This window comes from Oncorhynchus mykiss, chromosome 25 (assembly GCF_057628025.1).
Source record: "Oncorhynchus mykiss isolate SJ-2025 chromosome 25, ASM5762802v1, whole genome shotgun sequence".
Classification (NCBI taxonomy): domain Eukaryota; kingdom Metazoa; phylum Chordata; class Actinopteri; order Salmoniformes; family Salmonidae; genus Oncorhynchus; species Oncorhynchus mykiss.
Window position 1 is genome coordinate 4,211,733 of NC_143046.1, and position 24,978 is coordinate 4,236,710.

The following is a 24,978-nucleotide window of genomic DNA, read 5'->3' on the forward strand; positions in this document are numbered from 1 at the left end:
TACAGGTGTAGTGATCTGTGAGCTGCTCTGACAGCTGGTGCTTAAAGTTAGTGAGGGATATGTGAGTCTGGAAGGACAGTTTACGTCTAACCAGACACCTAGGTATTTGTAGATGTCCACATATTCTAGGTATTCTAGAACCGTCCAGAGGAGTGATGCTGGACGGATGGGCAGTTGCGGGCAGCGATCGGTTGAAGAGCATGCATTTAGTTTTACTTGCATTTAAGAGCAGTTGGAGGCCACGGAAGGAGTGTTGTATGGCATTGAAGCTCGTTTGGAGGTTTGACCTGTTATGGATGATGCAAATTTTCGCAGCTTTTTGTTAAAAGTCCTGCTACTCATGCCAGGAATATAGTATATGCATATGATAAGTATGTGTGGATAGAAAACTCTCTGAAGTTTCTAAAACTGGTTAAATCGGGTCTGTGGCTATAACAGAACGTGTTTAGGAGTAAAAATCCCTGGTAAAACTGTTTACCAAAAACAAAACAAAAAATATTCGTCCGCCATTCAATGAATTGTTTAAGACGAGAGAAAATATATGCGAACCCCCTGTAAACGCCTACAGCTTTCACACGATGTCACCATTGCTATCAATATCAGAATCATTTATCCTTGGTTACAACACGAATAGACCCCTCCCTTCTTGAGGCGCATCACAGTATGTTGTGAAACTGAAAAAATGGACGATGTTTTCCAGACTTGCTGCTATCGAATACAGATCGCCCCGTGATCAATTTGATACATCATTAACGTTTATTAATACCTAAAGTTGGTTTAGAAACGTCGTTTGAAGTGATTTGTAAAAGTTTATAGGCGACTTTTGTAATTTTAAAAAGTGACGTTGCGTCTTGTAAATGGACTTTTTGCAGCATCAGACTGGCCTTCAGCAAATTACATTTTGGGTATACAATGACGGATTTAATCGGGAAAAAGACCCAATTGTGATGTTTATGGGACATATAGGAGTGCCAACAAAGAATCTCGTCCAAGGTAATGAATGTTTTATATTTTATTTCTGCGTTTTGGGTAGCGCCGGCTACCGCAAAATCTGTTGTTTACGTGTCGTGCTGGTATTTTGGGGGGTGCATGCTATCAGATAATAGCTTCTCATGCTTTCGCCGAAAAGCATTTTACAAATCTGACTTGGTGGCTAGATTCACAACGTGTCAGGTGCGTGAATGAGGACCCAAAAGCGAATTAACAAAACAGAGTTTCTTTAATGACGAAACACACGTAGGCTCAGATGGACAGGCAGATTCCGACAGGACAGGACAAGGTTAGATGAACAGGCAGATTCCGACAGGACAGGACAAGGTTGCAGCAAACACGACGATAGTCTGGTTCAGGCATGAGTAACACAAACGAGAATCCGACAAAGACAGAAGCAGAAACAGAGAGAGATATAGAGACCTAATCAGAGGGAAAAAGGGAACAGGTGGGAAAAGGGGTGAATGAGGTAGTTAGAGAAGACAAGGAACAGCTGGGGGAAAGAGGGGAAGAAAAGGTAACCTAATACGACCAGCAGAGGGAGACAGGGTGAAGAGAAAGAACAGGAACAGGACACAACATGACAATACATGACAGTACCCCCCCACTCACCGAGCGCCTCCTGGCGCACTCGAGGAGGAAACCTGGCGGCAACGGAGGAAATCATCGATCAGCGAACGGTCCAGCACGTCCCGAGAGGGAACCCAACTCCTTTCCTCAGGACCGTACCCCTCCCAATCCACTAGGTACTGGTGACCACGGCCCCGAGGACGCATGTCCAAAATCTTACGGACCCTGTAGATAGGTGTGCCCTCGACAAGGATGGGGGGGGGGGGGGGAAGACGAGCGGGGGCGCGAAGAACGGGCTTAACACAGGAGACATGGAAGACCGGGTGGACGCGACGAAGATATCGCGGAAGAAGAAGTCGCACTGCGACAGGATTAATGATCCGAGAAATACGGAACGGACCAATGAACCGCGGGGTCAACTTGCGAGAAGCTGTCTTAAGGGGAAGGTTCTGAGTGGAGAGCCAAACTCTCTGACCGCGACAATATCTAGGACTCTTAGTTCTACGCTTATTAGCAGCTCTCACAGTCTGCGCCCTATAACGGCAAAGTGCAGACCTGACCCTCTTCCAGGTGCGCTCGCAACGTTGGACAAAAGCCTGAGCGGAGGGGACGCTGGACTCGGCGAACTGAGATGAGAACAGCGGAGGCTGGTACCCGAGGCTACTCTGAAAAGGAGATAGCCCGGTCGCAGACGAAGGAAGCGAGTTGTGGGCGTATTCTGCCCAGGGGAGCTGTTCTGACCAAGACGCAGGGTTGCGAAAAGAAAGACTGCGTAAGATGCGACCAATAGTCTGATTGGCCCGTTCTGCTTGACCGTTAGACTGGGGGTGAAAGCCGGAAGAGAGACTGACGGAAGCCCCAATCAAACGGCAAAACTCCCTCCAAAATTGAGACGTGAATTGCGGACCTCTGTCCGAAACGACGTCTGACGGAAGGCCATGAATTCTGAAAACATTCTCGATGATGATTTGTGCCGTCTCTTTAGCAGAAGGAAGCTTAGCAAGGGGAATAAAATGAGCCGCCTTAGAGAACCTATCGACAACCGTAAGAATAACAGTCTTCCCCGCTGACGAAGGCAGTCCGGTGACAAAATCTAAGGCGATGTGAGACCACGGTCGAGAGGGAATGGGAAGCGGCCTGAGACGGCCGGCAGGAGGGGAGTTACCGGACTTAGTCTGCGCGCAGACCGAACAAGCAGCCACAAAACGACGCGTGTCATGCTCCCGGGTGGGCCACCAAAAACGCTGGCGAATGGAAGCAAGCGTACCCCGAACGCCAGGGTGGCCGGCTAACTTGGCAGAGTGAGCCCACTGAAGAACGGCCAGACGAGTAGGAACGGGAACGAAAAGAAGGTTCCTAGGACAAGCGCGCGGCGACGGAGTGTGAGTGAGTGCTTGCTTTACCTGCCTCTCAATTCCCCAGACAGTCAACCCGACAACACGCCCCTCAGGGAGAATCCCCTCGGGGTCAGTGGAGGCTACTGAAGAACTGAAGAGACGAGATAAAGCATCAGGCTTGGTGTTCTTAGAGCCCGGACGATAAGAAATCACAAACTCGAAACGAGCAAAAAACAGCGCCCAGCGCGCCTGACGCGCATTAAGTCGTTTGGCAGAACGGATGTACTCAAGGTTCCTATGGTCAGTCCAAACGACAAAAGGAACGGTCGCCCCCTCCAACCACTGTCGCCATTCGCCTAGGGCTAAGCGGATGGCGAGCAGTTCGCGGTTTCCCACATCATAGTTACGTTCCGACGGCGACAGGCGATGAGAAAAATACGCGCAAGGGTGGACCTTGTCGTCAGAGTGGGAGCGCTGAGAAAGAATGGCTCCCACGCCCACCTCTGACGCGTCAACCTCGACAACGAACTGTCTAGAGACGTCAGGTGTAACAAGGATAGGTGCGGATGTAAAACGATTCTTGAGGAGATCAAAAGCTCCCTGGGCGGAAACGGACCACTTAAAGCACGTCTTGACAGAAGTAAGGGCTGTGAGAGGAGCTGCCACCTGACCGAAATTACGGATGAAACGACGATAGAAGTTCGCGAAGCCGAGAAAGCGCTGCAGCTCGACGCGTGACTTAGGGACGGGCCAATCAATGACAGCTTGGACCTTAGCGGGATCCATCTTAATGCCTTCAGCGGAAATAACAGAACCGAGAAATGTGACGGAGGAGGCATGAAAAGTGCACTTCTCAGCCTTCACAAAAAGACAATTCTCTAAAAGGCGCTGGAGGACACGTCGAACGTGCTGAACATGAATCTGGAGTGACGGTGAAAAAATCGTCAAGGTAAACGAAAACAAAGATGTTCAGCATGTCTCTCAGGACATCATTGACTAATGCCTGAAAGACAGCTGGAGCGTTAGCGAGGCCGAAAGGAAGAACCCGGTATTCAAAGTGCCCTAACGGAGTGTTAAACGCCGTCTTCCACTCGTCCCCCTCCCTGATGCGCACGAGATGGTAAGCGTTACGAAGGTCCAACTTAGTTAAAAACCTGGCTCCCTGCAGGATCTCGAAGGCTGAAGACATAAGAGGAAGCGGATAACGATTCTTCACTGTTATGTCATTCAGCCCTCGATAATCTATGCAGGGGCGCAGGGACCCGTCCTTCTTCTTAACAAAAAAAAACCCTGCTCCGGCGGGAGAGGAGGAGGGGACTATGGTACCGGCGGCAAGAGCTACAGACAAATAATCTTCGAGAGCCTTACGTTCGGGAGCCGACAGAGAGTATAGTCTACCCCGGGGGGGAGTGGTTCCCGGAAGGAGATCAATACTACAATCATACGACCGGTGTGGAGGAAGAGAGGTGGCCCTGGACCGACTGAACACCGTGCGCAGATCGTGATATTCCTCCGGCACCCCTGTCAAATCACCAGGCTCCTCCTGTGAAGAAGAGACAGAGGAAACAGGAGGGATAGCAGACATTAAACATTTCACATGACAAGAGACGTTCCAGGAGAGGATAGAATTACTAGACCAATTAATAGAAGGATTATGACAAACTAGCCAGGGATGGCCCAAAACAACAGGTGTAAAAGGTGAACGAAAAATTAAAAAAGAAATGGTTTCGCTATGATTACCAGAGACAGTGAGGGTTAAAGGTAGCGTCTCACGCTGAATCCTGGGGAGAGGACTACCATCCAAGGCGAACAAGGCCGTGGGCTCCCTTAACTGTCTGAGAGGAATGTCATGTTCCCGAGCCCAGGTCTCGTCCATAAAACAGCCCTCCGCCCCAGAGTCTATCAAGGCACTGCAGGAAGCTGACGAACCGGTCCAGCGTAGATGGACCGACAAGGTAGTGCAGGATCTTGAAGGAGAGACAGGAGTAGTAGCGCTCACCAGTAGCCCTCCGCTTACTGATGAGCTCTGGCTTTTACTGGACATGAAGTGACAAAATGACCAGCGGAACCGCAATAGAGACAGAGGCGGTTGGTGATTCTCCGTTCCCTCTCTTTAGTCGAGATGCGGATACCTCCCAGCTGCATAGGCTCAGCACCCGAGCCGGCAGAGGAAGATGGTAGTGATGCGGAGAGGGGGGCAACGGAGAACGCGAGCTCCTTTCCACGAGCTCGGTGACGAAGATCAACCCGTCGCTCAATGCGAATAGCGAGTTCAATCAAGGAATCCACGCTGGAAGGAACCTCCCGGGAGAGAATCTCATCCTTTACCTCTGCGCGGAGACCCTCCAGAAAACGAGCGAGCAAAGCCGGCTCGTTCCAGCCACTGGAGGCAGCAAGAGTGCGAAACTCAATAGAGTAGTCTGTTATGGATCGATTACCTTGACATAGGGAAGACAGGACCCTGGAAGCCTCCTCCCCAAAAACAGATCGATCAAAAACCTGTATCATCTCCTCCTTAAAGTCCTGATACTGGTTAGTACACTCAGCCCTTGCCTCCCAGATTGCCGTGCCCCACTCACGAGCCCGTCCAGTAAGGAGGGATATGACGTAGGCGATACGAGCAGTGCTCCTGGAGTAAGTGTTGGGCTGGAGAGAAAACACAATATCACACTGGGTGAGGAACGAGCGGCATTCAGTGGGCTCCCCAGAGTAACACGGCGGGTTATTGATTCTGGGCTCCGGAGATTCGAAAGCCCTGGAAGTGGCCGGTGGATCGAGGCGGAGATGGTGAACCTGTTCTGTGAGGTTGGAGACTTGGATGGCCAGGGTCTCAACGGCATGTCGAGCAGCAGACAATTCCTGCTCGTGTCTGCCTAGCATCGCTCCCTGGATCTCGACGGCTGAGTGGAGAGGATCCGAAGTCGCTGGGTCCATTCTTGGTCGGATTCTTCTGTCAGGTGCGTGAATGAGGACCCAAAAGCGAATTAACAAAACAGAGTTTCTTTAATGACGAAACACACGTAGGCTCAGATGGACAGGCAGATTCCGACAGGACAGGACAAGGTTAGATGAACAGGCAGATTCCGACAGGACAGGACAAGGTTGCAGCAAACACGACGATAGTCTGGTTCAGGCATGAGTAACACAAACGAGAATCCGACAAAGACAGAAGCAGAAACAGAGAGAGATATAGAGACCTAATCAGAGGGAAAAAGGGAACAGGTGGGAAAAGGGGTGAACGAGGTAGTTAGAGAAGACAAGGAACAGCTGGGGGAAAGAGGGGAAGAAAAGGTAACCTAATACGACCAGCAGAGGGAGACAGGGTGAAGAGAAAGAACAGGAACAGGACACAACATGACAATACATGACACAACGAGTGTAGCTTTAATTCAGTACCTTGCATGTGTATTTTTATGAAAGTTTGAGATTTAACGAGTACTAAGTAAAGTACTATAGGTGGCGCTCTGAAATTTCCGCTGAGCGGTCCCTGTACAGGGACCACCTCCATTAACACAGTGTCCAAAGAAGGGCCAGAAGTATACAGAATGGTGTCGTCTGCGTAGAGGTGGATCAGAGAATCACCAGCAGCAAGAGCGACATCGTTGATGTATACAGAGAAGAGAGTCGGCCCGAGAATTGAACCCTGTGGCACCCCCATAGAGACTGCCAGATGCCCGGACAACAGGCCCTCCGATTTGACACACTGAACTCTATCAGAGAAGTAGTTGGTGAACCAGGCGAGGCAATCATTAGAGAAACCAAGGCTATTGAGTCTGCCGATAAGAATACGGTGATTCTGGCCTCCCGGGTGGCGCAGTGGTTAAGGGCGCCGTACTGCAGCGCCAGCTGTGCCATCAGAGTCCCTGGGTTCGCGCCCAGGCTCTGTCGTAACCGGCCGCAACCGGGAGGTCCGTGGGGCGACGCACAATTGGCTTAGCGTCGCCCGGGTTACGGATGGCTTGGTCGGTAGGGGTGTCCTTGTCTCATCGCGCACCAGCGACTCCTGTGGCGGGCTGGGCGCAGTGTGCACCTGGCCACCAAGAATACGGTGGTATTGCACGGTGCACCGTGTTTCCTCCGGCGCATTGGTGCGACTGGCTTCCGGGTTGGGATGCGCGCTGTGTTAAGAAGCAGTGCGGCTTGGTTGGGTTGTGTATCGGAGGACGCATGACTTTCAACCTTCGTCTCTCCCGAGCCCGTACGGGAGTTGTAGCGATGAGACAAGATAGTAGCTACTAACAATTGAATACCACGAAATTGGGGAGAAAAAGGGGTAAAAAAAAAATTATAAAATAAAATAAAAAAGAATACGGTGATTGACAGAATCGAAAGCCTTGGCAAGGTTGATGAAGACTGCTGCACAGTACTGTCTTTTATCGATGGCAGTTATGATATCGTTTAGGACCTTGAGCGTGGCGGAGGTGCACCCGTGACCAGCTCTGAAACCAGATTGCATAGTGGAGAAAGTACGGTGGGATTCAAAATGGTTGGTGATCTGTTTTTTAACTTGGCTTTCGAAGACTTTAGAAAGGCAGGGCAGGATGGATATAGGTCTGTAACAGTTTGGGTCCAGGGTGTCTCCCCCTTGGAAGAGGGGGATGACTACGGCAGCTTTCCAATCCTTGGGGATCTCAGACGATACGAAAGAGAGGTTGAACAGGCTGGAAATAGGGGTTGCAACAATTGCGACACATCATTTTAGGAAGAGAGGGTCCAGATTGTCTAGCCCAGCTGATTTGTAGGGGAAATGACTGGTAATGGTTAGATACTAGTTAGTATATATGAATGGTTAGATACTAGTTAATATATATGAATAGTTAGAGACTAGTTAGTATATATGAATAGTTAGATACTAGTTAGTATATATGAATGGTTAGATACTAGTTAATATATATGAATAGTTAGATACTAGTTAATATATATGAATGGTTAGATACTAGTTAGTATATACTGTATGGTTAGATACTAGTTAATTTATATGAATGGTTAGATACTAGTTAGTATATATGAATGGTTAGATACTAGTTAGTGTATAATGTATGGTTAGATACTAGTTAGTATATATGAATAGTTAGATACTAGTTAGTATATATGAATGGTTAGATACTAGTTCATATACATGAATAGTTAGATACTAGTTAGTATATACTGTATGGTTAGATACTAGTTAGTATATACTGTATGGTTAGATACTAGTTAATATATATGAATAGTTAGATACTAGTTAGCGTATATGAATGGTTAGATACTAGTTAGTATATATGAATAGTTAGATACTAGTTAGTATATATGAATGGTTAGATACTAGTTAGTATATATGAATAGTTAGATACTAGTTAGTATATACTGTATGGTTAGATACTAGTTAGTATATATGAATGGTTAGATACTAGTTAGTATATATGAATGGTTAGATACTCGTTAGTATATATGAATGGTTAGATACTCGTTAGTATATATGAATGGTTAGATACTAGTTAGTATATATTGTATTGTTAGATACTAGTTAGCATATATGAATGGTTAAATACTAGTTAGTATATATTGTATGCTTGGTGAAGGCCCTGGATTTGTCTGCCCTACCGCTATGTCTCTCTCACTATTACTCCCCCTCTCTCTCTACCTCTAATACCTCTCTCTATCTCTCAATATTACCCCCCTCTCTCTCTACCTCTAATACCTCTCTCTATCTCTCTCTCTTTTACCCCCCCTCTCTCTCTACCTTTAATACCTCTCTCTATCTCTCTCTCTTTTACCCCCCCTCTCTCTCTACCTCTATACCTCTCTATCTCTCACTATTACCCCCCCCTCTCTCTCTCTACCTCTAATACCTCTCTCTATCTCTCACTATTACCCCCCCCCCCCCCCCCCCCCTCTCTCTCTCTCTCTCTCACCTTACCTTTCTGCAAGTTTCGGTCTCATTTTGTCTGACGTACTGTACTGTACCTCTCTGCCTTACCTCAGTGCTTCTCTGAGACATGAATATGGAGCAACAGGGTGTGATGGAGAAAGTTCTAGTCATGAATAAATTCTATCGGACAGTCAGCTGGTACCTGACTGGTTTATAAAGAGGGGAACTGGAGCTTCGGTATCACAAAGTTCTGCTATAGTTCTGCTATTAAAAGCTAGTCACTTTAAAAAGATATTTGGGGTGAAAAAGTTATGGGAGCGTCATGTGTTCATAATCCATTCAGAATAGAGACCTGCTTTTCTTTCTCTCTCAGAATGTTAACTATCCTACTCAGCGACCGGCACATCTACTTATTTACAAACCAGGATATTTGGGTACCTGTCTTTCTCCACTAATATAAGTCAACTAAGATAATGATTACGCTCCTGCTCCTACCCTCTCATACTCTCATACCCTCATACTCTCATACCCTCATACTCTCATACCCTCATACTCTCATACCCTCTCATACTCTCATACCCTCATACTCTCATATCCTCATACTCTCATACCCTCATAATCTCGTATACCCTCATACTATCATACCCTCATACCCTCTCATACCCTCTCATACCCTCATATACCCTCATACTCTCATACCCTCTCATACCCTCATACCCTCTCATACCCTCATACCCTCTCATACCCTCTTACGGGGCAGCTAGTCGCATCTGAAATATTTTATAGTGGTCCATGTTGTGTTCTTGTCCTCTAGGAGATCCCATTCTACCACATCTGGAACCTTTTATAGTGGTCCATATTGTGTTCTTGTTCTCTAGGAGATCCCATTCTACCACATCTGGAACGGTTCCCAGCGGTTCCTCCACTGTACCTTCACCCTGGAGCGGCTCAACCTCAGCACCTGTGAGCTCACCTGTCAGCTGTGTGTCTGGCAGGTAGAGGGGGAGGGACAGAGCTTCGGTCTCGACTTCAACATCGCCAAGGTAACACTCAGGTCACATACGATGTGTTTCACAATGTGCCTATCCAGGATACGGGTTGATATGTTATCCAAAGAGATGGGACTCTTTTCTGGCTTTTAACAATATACAGTTATTTAGTACGTGTGCGTGCAGCTGCTACTCTCTATACTCTAATCCTGTTTTTATTTGGTTCATATGACCTAAGAAGACAGCAGTCTCCTGGACTATATAGTTCATGGCTCGTAGCTAAACAGGACGTGTTCGGCTGGAACTTTCTCTTTGTGTTTATCTCTATATGTTCCTATATAACCCTATATATATTCCTCTGGCCCTATAGGACAGTCGACCCCTGGACCCGGAGTTCCTGCTGATGGACACTAACCCTAGCGGCTCAGCTCTAGCAGGACCCAGTGCTTTCCAGATCCCCTATCTCATCAGGCAGAAGATCTGCAGTAGCCTGGATACACCTTGTCCCAACGGGGCCGATTGGAGACTGTTGGCCCAGAGACTCAAACTGGACAGGTAACGAACCCTAACCACAGACCCTAAACTAGAGACTCAAACTGGACAGGTAACTAACCTTAACCCCAACCCTAAACATAACCCTAGGGGGAGTGAACAAGGCCCTATGTTTTGGGCTAAAAGATTGGTTTGGGACTGGGCCTAGGTACAGAGATTCTATATTGCTTTGGGACTGGGAATGGGTAGAGATTCTATATTGGTTTGGGACTGGGTCTAGGTACAGAGATTCTATATTGCTTTGGGACTGGGCCTAGGTACAGAGATTCTATATTGCTTTGGGACTGGGCCTAGGTACAGAGATTATATATTGCATTGGGACTGGGCCTAGGTACAGAGATTCTATATTGGTTTGGGACTGGGTCTAGGTACAGAGATTCTATATTGGTTTGGGACTGGGTCTAGGTACAGAGATTCTATATTGCTTTGGGACTGGGTCTAGGTACAGAGATTCTATATTGCTTTGGGACTGGGCCTAGGTACAGAGATTCTATATTGGTTTGGACTGGGTCTAGGTACAGAGATTCTATATTGCTTTGGGACTGGGTCTAGGTACAGAGATTATATATTGGTTTGGGACTGGGTCTAGGTACAGAGATTCTATATTGGTTTGGGACTGGGCCTGGGTACAGAGATTTTATATTGGTTTTGGACTGGGCCTAGGTACAGAGATTCTATATTGCTTTGGGACTGGGCCTAGGTACAGAGATTCTATAATGCTTTGGGACTGGGCCTAGGTACAGAGATTCTATATTGGTTTGGGACTGGGCCTAGGTACAGAGATTCTATATTGCTTTGGGACTGGGCCTAGGTACAGAGATTCTATATTGCTTTGGGACTGGGTCTAGGTACAGAGATTCTATATTGGTTTGGGACTGGGCCTTGTTACAGATATTCTATATTGCTTTGGGACTGGGCCTAGGTACAGATATTCTATATTGCTTTGGGACTGGGCCTAGGTACAGAGATTCTATATTGGTTTGGGACTGGGCCTAGGTACAGATATTCTATATTGGTTTGGGACTGGGCCTAGGTACAGAGATTCTATATTGGTTTGGGACTGGGTCTAGGTACAGAGATTCTATATTGGTTTGGGACTGGGTCTAGGTACAGAGATTCTATATTGGTTTGGGACTGGGCCTAGGTACAGAGATTCTATATTGGCTTGGGACTGGGCCTAGGTACAGAGATTCTGTATTGGTTTGGGACTGGGTCTAGGTACAGAGATTCTATATTGGTTTGGGACTGGGCCTAGGTACAGATATTCTATATTGCTTTGGGACTGGGCCTAGGTACAGAGATTCTATATTGCTTTGGACTGGGTCTAGGTACAGAGATTCTATATTGCTTTGGGACTGGGCCTAGGTACAGAGATTCTATATTGCTTTGGGACTGGGTCTGGGTACAGAGATTATATATTGCTTTGGGACTGGGCCTAGGTACAGAGATTATATATTGGTTTGGACTGGGTCTAGGTACAGAGATTCTATATTGCTTTGGGACTGGGCCTAGGTACAGAGATTCTATATTGCTTTGGGACTGGGCCTAGGTACAGAGGTTCTATATTGCTTTGGGACTGGGCCTAGGTACAGAGATTCTATATTGGTTTGGGACTGGGCCGATTTAACATTATTTTACACAGCTAATTTGGCCCAGTAACTTTCTCATTTAAATCAGGCTTCTTTTAAACAGGAAAGAGTCAGAGAGAAAACTCTGATCAATTACCTTCCAATGTAACTTCCTCCTGGTAATGATGTCTATTACGTACACTTGTCTCATCAGCTGGATTTACCTTCATTAATTACACATTGGCCTTGTGCAGAACAGGTCCAATTATCCCTGATTGGCTCAGTACAGGTCCAATTAGCCCTGATTGTCTCAACCTAATCCATTCCCATTTAGTTCCCTTAAAGGAACGTGTCTTCTGTCTGGTAAAGGGGCAGTCTGGGATCTTAAAGGGGCAGTCTGGGATCTTAAAGGAACGTGTCTTCTGTCGGGTAAAGGGGCAGTCTGGGATCTTAAAGGGGCAGTCTGGGATCTTAAAGGAACGTGTCTTCTGTCGGGTAAAGGGGCAGTCTGGGATCTTAAAGGGACAGTCTGGGATCTTAAAGGAACGTGTCTTCTGTCGGGTAAAGGGGCAGTCTGGGATCTTAAAGAGGCAGTCTGGGATCTTAAAGGAACATGTCTTCTGTCTGGTAAAGGGGCAGTCTGGGATCTTAAAGGGGCAGTCTGGGATCTTAAAGGGGCAGTCTGGGATCTTAAAGGGGCAGTCTGGGATCTTAAAGGGGCAGTCTGGGATCTTAAAGGGGCAGTCTTGGATCTTAAAGGAACATGTCTTCTGTCGGGTAAAGGGGCAGTCTGGGATCTTAAAGGGGCAGTCTGGGATCTTAAAGGGGCAGTCTGGGATCTTAAAGGAGCGTGTCTTCTGTCAGGTAAAGGGGCAGTCTGGGATCTTAAAGGGGCAGTCTGGGATCTTAAAGGGGCAGTCTGGGATCTTAAAGGGACAGTCTGGGATCTTAAAGGAACATGTCTTCTGTCTGGTGAAGGGGCAGTCTGGGATCTTAAAGGGGCAGTCTGGGATCTTAAAGGGGCAGTCTGGGATCGGTATGTCCGTGTTTTCCATCTTTTGATAGAAGGGGTTTTAATCCATCTAACATGGATGGATCCTATGCACGTAGCCTGCAGCTAATCTAAGACATGCTGTGTGTGTGTGTGTGTGTGCGTGTGTGTGTGTGTGTGTGTGTGTGTGTGTGTGTGTGTGTGTGTGTGTTTGTGTGTAAGAATACCAGCAGGCAGAGGTAAACGTGACCAATCGATAAAACATCAAACGTCAATATTTGATTGTTTCTCTCTACTATACAGAACAGTGTGATGTGAAAGGCTGTTTCTGCAGTACACCAGATACTGTAAGCTGATGTTTCACCCTGTAATGTGAAAAACACACTGTAATCTCCACACACTTTATGACAATTTAAACATTTTGGTTCACTTGTACAGTTTACTACCATCATGGACTCAGCAGTGGGCCTGTTAGCTGTGGGCCTGTTAGCTGTGGGCCTGTTAGCTGTGGGCCTGTTAGCTGTGGGCCTGTTAACTGTGGGCCCTGTTAACTGTGGCCCTGTTAGCTGTGGGCCCGTTAGCTGTGGGCCGGTTAGCTGTGGGCCTGTTAGCTGTGGGCCGGTTAGCTTTGGGCCGGTTAGCTGTGGGCCTGTTAGCTGTGGGCCTGTCAGCTGTGGGCCTGTTAGCTGTGGCCCCGTTAGCTGTGGCCCCGTTAGCTGTGGGCCCGTTAGCTGTGGGCCAGTTGGCTGTGGACCCGTTAGCTGTGGGCCCGTTAGCTGTGGGCCTGTTAGCTGTGGGCCTGTCAGCTGTGGGCCTGTTAGCTGTGGCCTTGTTAGCTGTGGGCCTGTTAGCTGTGGGCCTGTCAGCTGTGGGCCTGTTAGCTGTGGGCCTGTTAGCTGTGGGCCCGTTAGCTGTGGCCCCGTTAGCTGTGGGCCCGTTAGCTGTGGGCCCGTCAGCTGTGGGCCCGTTAGCTGTGGGCCCGTTAGCTGTGGCCCCGTTAGCTGTGGGCCCGTTAGCTGTGGGCCCGTCAGCTGTGGGCCCGTTAGCTGTGGGCCCGTTAGCTGTGGGCCCGTTAGCTGTGGGCCCGTTAGCTGTGGGCCCTGTTAGCTGTGGGCCTGTTAGCTGTGGGCCTGTCAGCTGTGGGCCTGTTAGCTGTGGCCTTGTTAGCTGTGGGCCTGTTAGCTGTGGGCCTGTCAGCTGTGGGCCTGTTAGCTGTGGGCCTGTTAGCTGTGTGCCCGTTAGCTGTGGCCCCGTTAGCTGTGAGCCCGTTAGCTGTGGGCCCTGTTAGCTGTGGGCCCTGTTAGCTGTGGGCCTGTTAGCTGTGGCCCTGTATGTCGGCTGGGATGGTGAGGTGATGTGTAACCGTAGAATACAATACAGTACCTTCTCTCACCTGCATGCCTGTCTGTTTGATGTCCAAACACACACACACACGCGCTTTGAACACTTTGTCATTCCATTTAAGTGATTTTCACTGCAGTAGGGTAGCAGGAGAGAGTGGAGAATTACAAAAGTCTAGCTAACCGTTCTCAAGGTGAAGCTGAAGGACTTGAAAGGCTTGCCGGTCTTCCTCTACCCTCAACATCTCCTCACACTCTGACCCCCAACCCTCTTACCCCCAACCCTCTTACCCCAACCTCTATTCCAGTCACCCCCCCCCCCCCCTCAGCTTGAAGTGGTACACAACAACCCTTAAATCCCTAGACAGTAGAGGATCAGAAAAAGGCCATTACATGGAACAAGCCACTCCAGATACCTCTGGGAGGAAGATACTAGCAGCTGTCATCCTCCAACATCGCGTACACTACTGAGCTGAAGGACTGGCCTGCGTCCCGAACCGCACCCTATTCAATCCCTATACGGTGCACTACTTCTGGCCGGGGTCCATAGTGAGTCCCTTACTAAGGCTCTCGTTAAAAAGCAGCACACTATATAGGGAATAGGGTGCCATTTGGGATGCAGGCAACATGTGAGGAAGGAACAGTGGGGTCACTGTATTTAGGCCTATTGATTGGTTTTTGGGGTTTGATCTGAAAGGTCAAGGCCTGAAAGCAGAAAAGGTCATTTCCTACTTAAATGTCAACGTTCTTTATGGGATTTATTCAAAGGTTTTATGTGTGATTGTTACAGGAATTAAATTCCTTTATGTTTTATTTAACTAATTCAATTTAACACTCTGTCCACTCCTAAGAATTTGTACGACCCTTATTTGCATAAAATGGACAGAGACCAGTCTCTAAACCAATCAGCAGCGTTTATTCTGGAGAGTACTGAACACGATACAGTTTACCACAGGTTATAAACTGCACTAGCGTTTATTCTGGAGAGTACTGAACACGATACAGTTTACCACAGGTTATAAACTGCACTAGCGTTTATTCTGGAGAGTACTGAACACGATACAGTTTACCACAGGTTATAAACTGCACTAGCGTTTATTCTGGAGAGTACTGAACACGATACAGTTTACCACAGGTAATAAACTGCACTAGCGTTTATTCTGGAGAGTACTGAACACGATACAGTTTACCACAGGTTATAAACTGCACTAGCGTTTATTCTGGAGAGTACTGAACACGATACAGTTTACCACAGGTTATAAACTGCACTAGCGTTTATTCTGGAGAGTACTGAACACGATACAGTTTACCACAGGGTTAGGGTAACCCTAACACCACAGGTTATAAACTGCACTAGCGTTTATTCTGGAGAGTACTGAACACGATACAGTTTACCACAGGGTTAGGGAAACCCTAACACCACAGGTTATAAACTGAAAATGACGTCATTCGTTTTCGAACTGTCCCGTCTCTTCTCCCACCCTGGTACAAAGGCAGTATCTCAAGCCTTCCCACATCGTCTCCCTACCAATTTAATATCATTTATGACTGAGCCAAGGTCTTCCTGTGTAGATAAGCATTCTAGACAGTCTGACGATAAGTTCATTCTTTTCTACCAAGGAACAGACAGTCATTGTTCTAATTCTTGATTATATTTACACACATTATATTCAGTACTAGGGTTAAAAGAAAAGTCATACATCTATACAGTAACATAATAGTATTCTGACTAGTACATATACAGTAACATAATAGTATTCTGACTAGTACATATACAGTAACATAATAGTATTCTGATTAGTACATACACAGTAACATAATAGTATTCTGATTAGTACATACACAGTAACATAATAGTATTCTGATTAGTACATACACAGTAACATAATAGTATTCTGATTAGTACATACACAGTAACATAATAGTATTCTGATTAGTACATATACAGTAACATAATAGTATTCTGATTAGTACATACACAGTAACATAATAGTATTCTGATTAGTACATACACAGTAACATAATAGTATTCTGATTAGTACATATACAGTAACATAATAGTATTCTGATTAGTACATATACAGTAACATAATAGTATTCTGATTAGTACATACACAGTAACATAATAGTATTCTGATTAGTACATATACAGTAACATAATAGTATTCTGATTAGTACATATACAGTAACATAATAGTATTCTGATTAGTACATATACAGTAACATAATAGTATTCTGATTAGTACATACACAGTAACATAATAGTATTCTGATTAGTACATACACAGTAACATAATAGTATTCTGATTAGTACATATACAGTAACATAATAGTATTCTGATTAGTACATATACAGTAACATAATAGTATTCTGATTAGTACATACACAGTAACATAATAGTATTCTGATTAGTACATATACAGTAACATAATAGTATTCTGATTAGTACATATACAGTAACATAATAGTATTCTGATTAGTACATACACAGTAACATAATAGTATTCTGATTAGTCAGTCTTGATTGAAATGTATACATAATTAGTCATTACTGTGATTTATGTTGGATTAATGGACATTTTTATAATCAAATGCAAAAAGGAGGGGTCCCAACTGCTGAAGGGGGAAGGAATGCAGAAGTATCATATATTATAGACTGGGTGGTTCCAGTCCTGAATGCTGATTGGCTGAAAGCTGTATATGTATGACAATACATAACAGTTTTACCGCTCTAATTGCATTTGTAACCAGTTTATAATAGCAATAAGACACCTTGGGGGTTTGTGGTATATGGCCAATATATCACGGCTGAGAGCTGTGTCCAGGCACTCCACGTTGCGTCGTGCCTAAGAACAGCCCTTAGCCGTGGTATATTGGCCATATACCACACCCCCTCGGGCCGTATTGCTTAAGTATAGTATAGTACAGTGTGTAGCATAGTGTAGTACAGTGTGTAGAATAACATAGTATAGTGTGCAGTGCAGTATAATGTAGTACTGTGTAGTATAGTGTGTGGTGTAGTATAGTGTAGTATAATGTGTAGGGTGGTGTGTAGTATAGTGCAGTATAGTATCATGTAGTATACTGTGTAGTATAGTGTGTGGTGTAGTATAGTGTAGTGTAATGTGTAGTGTGGTGTTGTATAGTGTAGTGTGCTGCATAGTATAGTGTGTAGTATAGTGTGTGGTGTAGTATGGTGTAGTGTAATGTGTAGTGTGGGGTGTAGTATAATGTGTAGTATAGTGTTGTATAGTGTAGTGTGTTGCATAGTATAGTGTAGTATAGTATCATGTAGTATCGTGTGTAGTATAGTGTGTGGTGTAGTATAGTGTAGTGTAATGTGTAGTGTGGTGTTGTATAGTGTAGTGTGTTGCATAGTATAGTCTAGTATTGTGTAGTGTAGTGTGTAGTATAGTGTGTGGTGTAGTATAGTGTAGTGTAATGTGTAGTGTGGTGTTGTATAGTGTAGTGTGTTGCATAGTATAGTCTAGTATTGTGTAGTGTAGTGTGTAGTATAGTGTGTGGTGTAGTATAGTGTAGTGTAGTGTGTAGTATAGTGTGTGGTGTTGTATAGTGTAGTGTGTTGCCTAGTATAGTCTAGTATTGTGTGGTATAGTGTGTAGTATAGTGTGTGGTGTAGTATAGTGTAGTGCAGTGTGTAGTATAGTGGGTGGTGTTGTATAGTGTAGTGTGTTGCATAGTATAGTCTAGTATTGTGTAGTATAGTGTGTAGTATAGTGTGTGGTGTAGTATAGTGTAGTGTGGTGTGTAGTATAGTGTTGTATAGTGTGCAGTATAGTATTGTGTAGTATAGTGTGTGGTGTAGTATAGTGTAGTGTAATGTGTAGTGTGGTGTGTAGTATAGTGTTGTATAGTGTGCAGTATGGTATCATGTAGTATAGTGTGTAGTATAGTGTGTGGTGTAGTATAGTGTAGTGTAATGTGTAGTGTGGTGTGTAGTACAGTGTTGTATAGTGCTGTATAGTGTGTAGTATAATGTGTAGTATAGTGTTGTATAGTGTGTAGTATGGTACATTAAGGCATGTAGTATGGTGTGTAGCACATTGTGGTATAGCGCATAGTATAGTGTGCAGCATAAGGTTGTATAGTGGAGTATAGTGTGTAGTGTAGCATAGTGTAGTATAGTGTGTAGCGTAGCATAGTGTAGTATAGTGTGTAGCGTAGCATAGCGTAGTATAGTGTGCAGCATAAGGTTGTATAGTGTAGTATACTGTGTAGTGTAGCATAGTGTAGTATAGTGTGTAGCGTAGCATAGTGTAGTATAGTGTGTAGCGTAGCATAGCGTAGTATAGTGTGCAGCATAAGGTTGTATAGTATGTGGCATAGTGTAGTATAGTGTGTAGCGTAGCATAGTGTAGTATAGTGTGTAGCATAGTATAGTGTGCAACATAGTATAGTGTAGTATAGTGTGTAGTATAGTGTGTGGTGTAGTATAGTGTAGTGCAGTATTGTGTGCAGCGTAGTATAGTGTGCAACGTAGCATAGTGTAGCATAGTGTGTAAGGTAGTATTGTGTAGTATAGTGTGTAGTGTGGTATGGTGTGTAGCGTAGTATAGTGTAGTATAGTGTGTAGTGTAGTATGGTGTGTAGCGTAGCATATCGTAGTATAGTGTGCAACGTAGTATAGTGTGTAGTGTAGCATAGTGTAGTGTGTAGTGTAGTATAGTGGGTGGTATAGTAGAGTATTGTGTATGGTGTGGTGTGGTATATAGCATAGTATGTTGTGTAGTATAGTGTGCGGTATAGTGTGTAGTATAGTGTAGCATAGTGTGTAGTTTAGTGTGGTATAGTGTGTAGTATAATGTAGTAACGTGTGTTGTATAGTGTGTAGCATAGTGTGGTATAGTGGGTGGTATAGTGTGTAGTATAATGTAGTATCGTGTGTGGTATAGTGTGTAGTATAGTGTAGTGCAGCGTAGTATAGTGTGTAGTATAGTGTGTGGTATAGTGTGTAGTAAAATATAGTGTGGCGTGTGGTATAGTATAGTGTATAGTATAGTATGCTGTGTAGTATAGTGTGGTATAGTGTGTAGTATGGTATAGTATGGTGTGTAGTATAGTGTGGTATAGTGTGTTGTATAGTATTGCATGTTGTGTAGTATAGTATGGTGTGTAGTATAGTGTAGTATAGTGTGTTGCATAGTATTGTGTGTTGTGTAGTATCATGTGCAGTATAGTATGGCGTGTAGTATAGTGTCGTATAGTGTGTTGTATAGTATTGTATGTTGTGTGGTGTAGTATAGTATGGTGTGTAGTATAATGTAGTATAATGTGTTGTATAGTATTGTATGTTGTGTAGTATAGTGTGTAGTATTGTATTGTATAGTAGGGATGAAGAGGAACACAGAGTATGTCAGTAACTTGATGGTTGATCATCACATCACACAGTATTGGGGGAAGGCCTCTAACGTAGGACAAGAGACAACATGACTGGATTAATTCACTTTACGAGATATCAAATACATAACGAAAATGAATATCTCTCTTCCCCCCCTCCGTCTCCCTCTCCTCTCCTCTCCTCTCCTCTCCTCTCCTCTCCTCTTCTCTTCCAGACACATGAGTTTCTTTGCATCCAAGGCGAGTCCCACCAGTGTGATTCTGGATCTGTGGGAGGCCCAACACTTCCACAGCGGAAACCTGAACCAGCTGGCCACCGTCATGGCCGACATCGGCAAACAGGAAGCTATGATCTTCCTGGTCTCAGACGGAGAGTGCTAGCCCAGGCTTTGTCCCAATACTGCACCCTATTCCCTAGATAGTGCACCAAAGTAGGTGACTAACTAGGTAACAGGGTGCCATTTGAGATCGGTCCCCTAAAGAGAGAGAGGACTGGAACAGGGTAGAATATACAGACACAAGAGAGGAGAACGCCCCCCCCCCCCTTTCTCCCCTCCTCTTCAAGAGAGAAGAGAAGAATGGAACACTACCCCTCTCTCTCCCCTCCTCTTCAAGAGAGAAGAGAAGAATGGAACACTCCCCCTCTCACTCCCCTCCTCTACAAGAGAGAAGAGAAGAATGGAACACTCCCCCTCTCTCTCCCCTCCTCTACAAGAGAGGAGAGAAGAACAAAACACCCCCCCCCCCCCCCCTCCTCTATGAGACAAGAGGAGCTAAACAGAAGCAGGATTTGGGAACAGGGTTCATGTATGTTATGTTAGTTCTATCCCATGCCTCCATTCAGAACCCAGATGTCTGGAGAAAGCAGGACCTTGGAGGGAGCTGGTCCTGGGAAGTCGTTTCTGGGTGATGTGCTTTTGTCAAAGTAAGGCAGGGATTCAGTCCGTATGATGCTGTCGACTGTGCATCTGTTAAATGCAATGTTCCCACATTTAGCAGAGATCACATTCAAGGTAAACGCTGCAGATGTCGGCTCAATTGGTTTTGCCTTTTTAAAAGGCGTGTCCTCGACAAAGCATGATCAGATTGAATCCCAGTCCAAAGTTACTATGCCACAGGACTGAAGAGGACATCTGGTACACGGTGTGGTATATAACTATGTCAGACAGGTGTACAAAAGAGCTCTTTATGTTGTTTAAGTCAAGGTCAGTAGCCATCGAGGTTTAAAGTATAGCCTTATGTCCAAGAGACTTAGGATGAGATGACCGACAAGCATTTACCAACACATGGGCCATACTTTGCCACAAAGTAGCAATATGCAAAATAATCATATTATCCATGGACATCATGAAAATACAATGTCACAATGTCAAAGTTGGATTATCTATGTTTACGTTTAGTCAGAGACAAAGATGATCACGTTCAATATCTCATCTTAACCTCCCAGAGAAATTTGAAGTGTTTCGTCACTGGGTCAAACAGCAGAGCTGATTTATTTCTGCAACTGACTGGACCATAATTGTGAAGAAAAACCCCCACAAATGTTATCACTATAGGGTCTATGACACTCCACTCACTGTCCATCCATTAACCCCGTGGTGTAATCTGATCTGTTGAGCCATCTGTCATCACCTAAGGTTTAAAACTGGCTGTAAAAACAAAATGAGCTTTTAGGCAGGCGATAGGTTTTATGTCATGATTCTAAAGAACTCATCTCCTGATTCTAAAGAACACATTTCCTGATTCTAAAGAACACATCTCATGATTCTAAAGAACACATCTCATGATTCTAAAGAACACATCTCCTGATTCTAAAGAACACATCTCCTGATTCTAAAGAACACATCTCCTGATTCTAAAGAACACATCTCAGGATTCTAAAGAACACGTCTCAGGATTCTAAAGAACACATATCCTGATTCTAAAGAACACATCTCATGATTCTAAAGAAGACATCTTCTGATTCTAAAGAACACATCTCATGATTCTAAAGAACACATCTCATGATTCTAAAGAACACATCTCCTGATTCTAAAGAACACATCTCCTGATTCTAAAGAACACATCTCCTGATTCTAAAGAACACATCTCCTAGACACTGTTAGAATGTTTTGTCTCAGTCCTGTATCAAGTCAAAGTGAAACCTCACCACAGTGACAGAGTCTGTAATTGTATTTATCAGTTGAGGCGTTCCACAGCTCTAATGCTCTCAAATCAATATTTTCTATTTTTGGGTATGTCTTTTAGAGGAAAAGTTATCGGTTAGATACATTTCCGAAGGGAGTTTCTACAATTGTTTTACTCTAAGCTCAAGATCTAATGTAGATTTTTCCTTTTTATTCCTCAAATTGAACAGTACCAAATGTCTCATGGTGAGATTACGTATTTATAAAATTCCTCCGTTTATTAAGGTGAGATGGGAATATTCTCTCTCTCTCTCTCATTTATGTACTACCGTTTGGGGCCACTTCCTCATTCCTTGTTTTTGAAAGAAAAACATGTTTTTTGGTCCATTAAAATAACATCAAATTGATCAGAAATACAGTGTAGACGTTGTGAATGACCATTGTAGCTGTAGTAACTAACTAACTCCCTAATTTCTATTGTAGCTGTAGTAACTAACTAACTCCCTAATTTCTATTGTAGCTGTAGTAACTAACTAACTCTCTCATTTCTATTGTAGCTGTAGTAACTAACTAACTCTCATTTCTATTGTAGCTGTAGTAACTAACTAACTCTCTCATTTCTATTGTAGCTGTAGTAACTAACTAACTCTCTCATTTCTATTGTAGCTGTAGTAACTAACTAACTCTCTCATTTCTATTGTAGCTGTAGTAACTAACTAACTCTCTCATTTCTATTGTAGCTGTAGTAACTAACTAACTCTCTCATTTCTATTGTAGCTGGAAACGGCTGATTTTTTAATTTAAATATTTTAAATGGTCAAAAAATGTGCTTTTCTTTCAAAAACAAGGACATTTCTAAGTGACCCGAACTTTTAAATGGTAGTGTATGTGTGTACGAAATGGCTTCCTGTAGAGACCATAGGGCACCATTTTGGATTTTAAACCAGAAGGGAAGGTCAGAGGTGTTGGAGCAGCATTTTAAACCAGAAGGGAAGGTCAGGGGTGTTGGAGCAGCATTTTAAACCAGAAGAGAAGGTCAGGGGTGTTGGAGCAGCATTTTAAACCAGAAGGGAAGGTCAGAGGTGTTGGAGCAGCATTTTAAACCAGAAGGGAAGGTCAGGGGTGTTGGAGCAGCATTTTAAACCAGAAGGGAAGGTCAGAGGTGTTGGAGCAGCATTTTAAACCAGAAGGGAAGGTCAGAGGTGTTGGAGCAGCATTTTAAACCAGAAGGGAAGGTCAGAGGTGTTGGAGCAGCATTTTAAACCAGAAGGGAAGGTCAGAGTTGTTGGAGCAGCATTTTAAACCAGAAGGGGTCAGAGTTGCTGGAGCAGCATTTTAAACCAGAAGGGAAGGTCAAAGGTGTTGGAGCAGCATTTTAAACCAGAATGGAAGGTCAGAGTTGTTGGAGCAGCATTTTAAACCAGAAGGGAAGGTCAGAGGTGTGGGAGCAGCATTTTAAACCAGAAGGGAAGGTCAGAGTTGTTGGAGCAGCATTTTAAACCAGAAGGGGTCAGAGTTGTTGGAGCAGCATTTTAAACCAGAAGGGGTCAGAGTTGTTGGAGCAGCATTTTAAACCAGAAGGGGTCAGAGTTGTTGGAGCAGCATTTTAAACCAGAAGGGGTCAGAGTTGTTGGAGCAGCATTTTAAACCAGAAGGGAAGGTCAGAGGTGTTGGAGCAGCATTTTAAACCAGAAGGGAAGGTCAGAGGTGTTGGAGCAGCATTTTAAACCAGAAGGGAAGGTCAGAGTTGTTGGAGCAGCATTTTAAACCAGAAGGGAAGGTCAGAGTTGTTGGAGCAGCATTTTAAACCAGAAGGGGTCAGAGTTGTTGGAGCAGTATTTTAAACCAGAAGGGAAGGTCAGAGTTATTGAAGCAGCATTTTAAACCAGAAGGGAAGGTCAAAGGTGTTGGAGCAGCATTTTAAACCAGAAGGGAAGGTCAGAGGTGTTGGAGCAGCATTTTAAACCAGAATGGAAGATCAGAGTTGTTGGAGCAGCATTTTAAACCAGAAGGGAAGGTCAGAGGTGTGGGAGCAGCATTTTAAACCAGAAGGGAAGGTCAGAGTTGTTGGAGCAGCATTTTAAACCAGAAGGGGTCAGAGTTGTTGGAGCAGCATTTTAAACCAGAAGGGAAGGTCAGAGGTGTTGGAGCAGCATTTTAAACCAGAAGGGAAGGTCAGAGGTGTGGGAGAAGCATTTTAAACCAGAAGGGAAGGTCAGAGTTGTTGGAGCAGCATTTTAAACCAGAAGGGAAGGTCAGAGTTATTGAAGCAGCATTTTAAACCAGAAGGGAAGGTCAAATGTGTTGGTGCAGCATTTTAAACCAGAAGGGAAGGTCAGAGTTGTGGAAAGCAGCATTTTAAACCAGAAGAGAAGGTCAGAGTTGTTGGAGCAGCATTTTAAACCAGAAGGGAAGGTCAAAGGTGTTGGAGCAGCATTTTAAACCAGAAGGGAAGGTCAGAGGTGTGGGAGCAGCATTTTAAACCAGAAGGGAAGGTCAGAGTTGTGGAAAGTAGCATTTTAAACCAGAAGGGAAGGTCAGAGGTGTTGGAGCAGCATTTTAAACCAGAAGGGAAGGTCAGAGTTGTTGGAGCAGCATTTTAAACCAGAAGGGAAGGTCAGAGGTGTTGGAGCAGCATTTTAAACCAGAAGGGAAGGTCAGAGGTGTGGGAGCAGCATTTTAAACCAGAGGGGAAGGTCAGAGGTGTGGGAGCAGCATTTTAAACCAGAAGGGAAGGTCAGAGTTGTGGAAAGCAGCATTTTAAACCAGAAGGGAAGGTCAGAGGTGTTGGAGCAGCATTTTAAACCAACTAATGCAACAGAACAGCCGGCAGAAAATCTGACAACTAATTATCTTCTCCCAAATTACTTTCACCGAAACAGATAGTTACTTATGCAGCTTAGTGTTTTCATAATTCACAACGTTGTGTGCTGAAGGTGGGGAATTCTTATTCTCTGAGTGTGACACAGGTCACCTGTCTCCTTTGCCTTCTTAACACCTTGGAGAGACTCAGAGAGGACACCTGATAACACTGCACCTCTGTGAGTTTAAAACTGTACCCAACAACACTTTTCCACACCGGCAGTAGACTCTACTGTCAACAGAATACACAGCTATGTACTATATTTACTGTCAACAGAACACACAGCTATAGACTCTACTGTCAACAGAACACACAGCTATAGACTCTACTGTCAACAGAATACACAGCTATAGACAACATTTACTGTCAACAGAATACACAGCTATAGACTATATTTACTGTCAACAGAACACACAGCTATAGACTCTACTGTCAACAGAAG

At 44.7% G+C, this 24,978-nt stretch overlaps 1 protein-coding gene across 1 annotated transcript; it reads left to right on the plus strand.

Moving 5' to 3' along the window:
• Positions 1 to 657: 657 nt before the first annotated feature.
• On the plus strand, positions 658 to 21,268 carry LOC110531068 (netrin receptor UNC5A). The gene is made up of 4 exons (XM_090220062.1): positions 658 to 993; positions 9,627 to 9,791; positions 10,108 to 10,292; positions 19,763 to 21,268. Exons 3-4 carry the CDS (start codon positions 10,141 to 10,143, stop codon positions 19,926 to 19,928), a joined length of 318 nt encoding a protein of 105 aa, XP_090076188.1. The 5' UTR covers positions 658 to 993; positions 9,627 to 9,791; positions 10,108 to 10,140; the 3' UTR covers positions 19,929 to 21,268.
• Positions 21,269 to 24,978: the final 3,710 nt, after the last annotated feature.

Bases quoted from the DNA above. Each gene is read 5' to 3' on its own strand.
- LOC110531068 (XM_090220062.1), top strand. From the start codon at position 10,141: ATGGACACTAACCCTAGCGGCTCAGCTCTAGCAGGACCCAGTGCTTTC. The intron at 10,293-19,762 runs GTAACGAACCCT...CTTCTCTTCCAG, and splicing joins CAGAGACTCAAACTGGACAG to ACACATGAGTTTCTTTGCAT.